This window comes from Nicotiana attenuata, unplaced genomic scaffold, assembly GCF_001879085.1.
Source record: "Nicotiana attenuata strain UT unplaced genomic scaffold, NIATTr2, whole genome shotgun sequence".
Lineage (NCBI taxonomy): Eukaryota > Viridiplantae > Streptophyta > Magnoliopsida > Solanales > Solanaceae > Nicotiana > Nicotiana attenuata.
In genome coordinates this window covers 64,830-69,904 of record NW_017674488.1, presented here as the reverse complement: position 1 = coordinate 69,904, position 5,075 = coordinate 64,830, and the positions used below count along the sequence as shown (strand labels likewise).

The 5,075-nt window shown below is 39.1% G+C and overlaps 1 protein-coding gene across 1 annotated transcript; it reads right to left on the bottom strand.

Annotated features, from left to right (window-relative positions):
• Positions 1 to 4,314: 4,314 nt before the first annotated feature.
• LOC109218758 lies at positions 4,315 to 4,656 on the bottom strand. Its single transcript, XM_019383142.1, has one exon. It carries the CDS (start codon positions 4,654 to 4,656, stop codon positions 4,315 to 4,317), a length of 342 nt encoding a protein of 113 aa, XP_019238687.1.
• Between the last annotated feature and the right edge of the window lie 419 nt (positions 4,657 to 5,075).

Below are 5,075 nucleotides of genomic sequence, written 5' to 3'. Positions count from 1 at the left end.
CAGCCTAAGTTAAAGTCTAGAACCACCTTGAGATAGAGGACCAAATTCCTCCTGGACCCTAGGCATGGGACTCGTAGTGCACGCATAGGGTACGACTTAGAATTGACTAGTGCGCTTTAGGTAAAATCCTTAATGATAGTAATGGGTAGCAGGAGATGATAGTCTGTGCCCGCTGAATAATATGAGTCACACCCCAACCTTGAGGGAGTTACGAAGTATTATTTATGTTGCACGGGGTGATCCTTTAGGATAAAAAATTTAGGACCCCCCATCTTTGCTTAAAAATCAATCATTTTATTTATTTGTCCTTCCACTTAGACTAATTCATATAATTCAAGTTCGTTCGGGACCCACTGTTGTGGACCTCGAGGAGTGCCTAACACCTTCTCCTCAAGGTAATTTGAGCCCTTACCCGATCTTTGGTGACGCAACTAGTTAATCCAGAGTTATCTGAAAATAGGTGCCCTAACGCACCTTAATTCGTTAGGTGGCAACTCTCTCTCTCTCTCTCTCTTTTAAAACCCTTTCTTGAAAGAGTTGTAACATGTCGAAACCCAAATTTGCGAGAAAAGGGGCGCGACAGTTGGGACCGTTTGAACCAGTCCAGCTTGAGTCACAACATCAATAAAATTGGCCATCTTGGCCATGGCCTCCTGGTATATCGGTGAAGCAACAAAACCCTCTAGATGTTGAGCTAGAACTGGAGCCTCAACATGATCATCACTAATATGATCCTTTACCTAATCCTCAGGTGGATCTACTGAAACTGGCCTTGTACACTCCTGGGCTCTGGTGGGTGCTCTATCCTTAGCTGCCACTGTGCGACCCCTGGTGGGAGCCTTGGCCCTGCCCCTCATGGATACAGCCGATGGTACAACCTTTTCGTCACCTAGCACTACTGGAGCACATGTTTTCACCATTTGTGAGGGAGTAGAAGAGAGAATTCAGACTCAGACAATAATCAACGCACTATAAGGAATCAAGAAAATTGAAGTTCTTAACGCTTTATAGCCTCTTGCAGATAGATAGTGACATCTCTATATCGATCCATAAGGCTCTACTAGGCATGCTCGTGACTTGTGAGACCCTTAGAACCTAGAGCTCCGATACCAACTTGTAACGATCCAAAAACCCACCAATGGTCATGATGGAACCTAACCTGCTTATTAGGAAATCCAACGCTCAACAACAATAATAGAATCCAATAATTAAGTCATTGACTAATTCATACTATAATAACAAGGTGGAATAAGTCTTAAATCAATATGAATAGTACATGGATTCCAGATAGAGTCTAAACACGATCGCAATTGTCTCACAAATGCTTCAAAGACCTAGTATCACAACATCGCCACGAGCATCTAATAAGAGTATATAATCTTAACTGGATACAACACTAGTCCGAAAATAGAAATACATAGACATATATAAAGTGAGTAGGGAAAGGGGACTTTATGTGATGCGGATCGAATTAAGTAAAGTAGCTCAGCACAAAGTCTCCAACAAAATACTCCAACTCAGATCAATGGGTACCGCTAATACCATCCTCGAAACCTGAACAAAAAGGTGCAGAAATGTCTAAGTACAAAACCACAGTACTCAGTAAGTATCAAGTCTAGCCTTGAAGAAGTAGCGACAAGGGGTAAACGCTAACACTTACTAACAGCTCAATAAGCATATGAAACATAATTATAATATGGATTAAAGCATGATATCATCAACCAAGTCCACCGGTATAAACATAGGTAATTCTGAATTCAGATATGTTATTCGACAAGAGATAGAAAAATCAGTTATCTCAACTCTTTTCATAATTAGGTTATGAGTCAATAAACATTCATATATGTATATAAGAGCCATTGTATGAGTCTAGTCTCTGATACCAAACCTCACCACACAAATCTATATATCCGACACCGGCCAAGTGTCCAAACTAGCAGCAATCTGGGTGCCTGCACTCATAGGCCCTAAACTAACATGGGTAATCACCTGACTCTGAAGGGACGGACCCATATTCAAGCGTTGTTTTTATGTGCAACCCGATCCACTAATAAAACTATTGCGGTGTGCAATCTGATCCAATCACAATATCATCAATAATCAATATCCGCCCACTACGTCCTTGGTGTCAAAATTCTCATTTTTTCACAATATTCAACTCTCCAGCTCATGGACATGTGTATGTAATAATATAATAAAGAACGCCAGGCATAATAATAAAGATGTGGATGAAAGGCCATATGGCTAAAAGATGGCTATAGCTAATCGTATAATTCAATTTATCACAACGGCTCAACAATCTAGCTCAACGTGCACCAGTATAATCATATTATTTAACATAAGTAAATTAAGTTACTTAACTACCAAACATGAAGCAATTAAACAAGTGAATGACTACGGTTAACAAAAAAGCTCAACATGGCAAAATAATTCTTTATGCCCAATTTAACAACTCATAACCGTAATCATGCTCCAAAACCATAATAATTGGTCATCACGTAGGCAAAGATTTATCGAAACATGGATAATAAATGTTACAGTCTAAACAAGGCATAATCATACTTAACCCGATATGGTCATAACCTAGCTACATATATACGCTCATCATCTGGCATATACATTGCTCCTAAATCAAGTGGTAAGTAGAAAATCCATAACCTATAAGGAGAATTCCCTCTTACAATAATAGACAAGAGACCTACCTCCATCTGGTAATAACTTCAACCTTCCAAAACATCCTTTCCTCTCAAATAAACCTCTAGATGACTTGAATCACGTCAAATACAACTCAATAACATCAAACAAAGCTAAAAGAAACCATTTCCAGATAAAAAAGCGTCAATCTTTAATAAAATTCCCTAATTCAACAAAAGTCAACTCAGGTCTATGTGGTCGAAACTCGAGTCTAGGGGTAGATTCCGACTAGCCATAACCCTATGAGTCCAAATATATGATAAATTCTAAAATCAAGTCCAATCGATCCTTCAGTCCCCGAAATACACTCTCTTAAAATATAGGCTAAAACCCCTTATTTTTCTTCAAAATTCCATGATTAAAGTGTAGAAATCCATGGAAAAACAAGATAAATGGTCAAAAACAAGTAGAAATTACTTACCCTCTTGCCTTGTATGAAAATCTCCTTGAAAATCGCCCCTCTCCACATCTAGGGTTCAAAAAAATAAGAGAATGAGCTAAATTCCCCAATAACAACTAAATAAGTATGCCCAACACTACCCTTCTCAAACGCGACCTAATCCTTTCGTTCGTAAAGTACAAATCTGCCTCTAGCAAAAAACATCATGAATGCGACGGCCATCTGCCTGTCCTATTCGCGAATGTGAAGGCTCTTCACTCAACTCAGATGTGTCTTTGCGAATGCGGCTCCTTTCTACAACGCGAAGCACAACAGCCCCCAGCTCTAATTTCGTCATTGCGAACACAAGACACCCCTCGAATGTGATGAACACCATACACTAGAAAATTAGATAATCTCCAAACATGCGCGGGGGTAATCCAAAATTCATCCAAGCCCCCTAGGACCCCGTCAAATCATACTAACAAGTCCAATTACTTCCTACAAACATGGACCAAGGCTCAAACATCAAAAATAATAACAAAACTAAGAATTGAATTTCAAATCCATCTCTTAACTTTCAAACATTACAACTTACCGAACGCGTTCGAATCGCACCTAGACATTCAAGATCACAACAAAAAAATTGAACACAAATTCCAATTAGTCAAATGAACCTATCCTATGGTGTTCGATAACATCAAAATCAACTCAGGTCAAATCCATGAATTCCCCAAACCTTTAAATTCCAACATTTGAAAAATATAGCCAAAATCTTCTAGGAACTTCCAAATCCAAATTTGAATATATGCCCAAGTATGATATCACCATACAAACCTATTGGAACCATTACATAACCAATCAGAGGTCGTCTACTTAAAAGTCAAACCTGAGTTAACTCTTATAGTTTAATCTTCCAAAAATATAGCTAAGTATTCCAATTCATTCTCAAGCTTTCCCAAAATCAAATCAACCATTCTCGCAAGTCATAAAACATCAAGAAATTACGGGAAGCTTCAAATAAGGGAACGAGGCTCTAATACACAAAGGAAACGGGCGGGTCGTTATATTTTATTCTTCTTAAACAAACATTCATCCTCGAATGGGCTTAAGTCTTAAACAAACATTTGTCCTCAAATGGGCTTAAGAATCATACCTGGAATGCCAAGAAGATAGGGATATATGCTCCGCATATCATGCTCAGCATCTGAACGTGCTTCCTCGACCTGTTGACCCCTCCTTTAAACCTTCACTGATGCAATTTCTTTCGACCTCCACTTTTGAACCTTACTATCCAAGATGACCATCGGCACTTCTTTATATGCCAGATTCTCATCAAATTGCACTGAAATGAAATCTAACACATATGACTTGTATTCATAATACTTCTGAACCATGGAAACATGAAATAGCTGATGAACTTCTGATAAGCTAGGTCGTAAAGCAAGTCGGTAAGCCACCTCACTAAATTTCTCCAAAACCTTGAATGGGATAATATATCGAGGGTTCAACTTGCCCTTCTTCCCAAATCTCATCATGCCCTTCATAGGAGAAACTTTGAGAAGAACCTTCTCACTCTCCATGAAAACCACATCACGATCCTTTCTATCAGCTTAACTCTTCTACCTGGATTGCGCTATATCAAGCTGATCTTGAATCATTCACCCTCTCCAAAGCATCAGGAACTAGATTTGTGCCTAACGACATAGCTTCACCAGGCTCAAACCAACCAACCGTAGAGTAACACATTCTCTCATATAAGGCCTCAAACTGAGCCATCTAGATGTTGGACAGTTAGCTTTTGTTGCAAGAAAACTCCGCCAATGGTAGAAACTGATCCTACTGGACACCAAAATAAATAACACATGCTCTCAACATATCTTAGAGGATCTAAATGGTCCACTCGAATAGCCCATCGGTCTAATGGTGAAATGCAGTACTAAGCTCCACCTTTGTTCCCAAATCATGCTAAACAGCTCTCTAAAAGTGCAATGTGAACTGC

Coding starts and splice junctions, on each gene's coding strand:
- LOC109218758 (XM_019383142.1), bottom strand. CDS start 4,656: ATGGAGAGTGAGAAGGTTCTTCTCAAAGTTTCTCCTATGAAGGGCATG.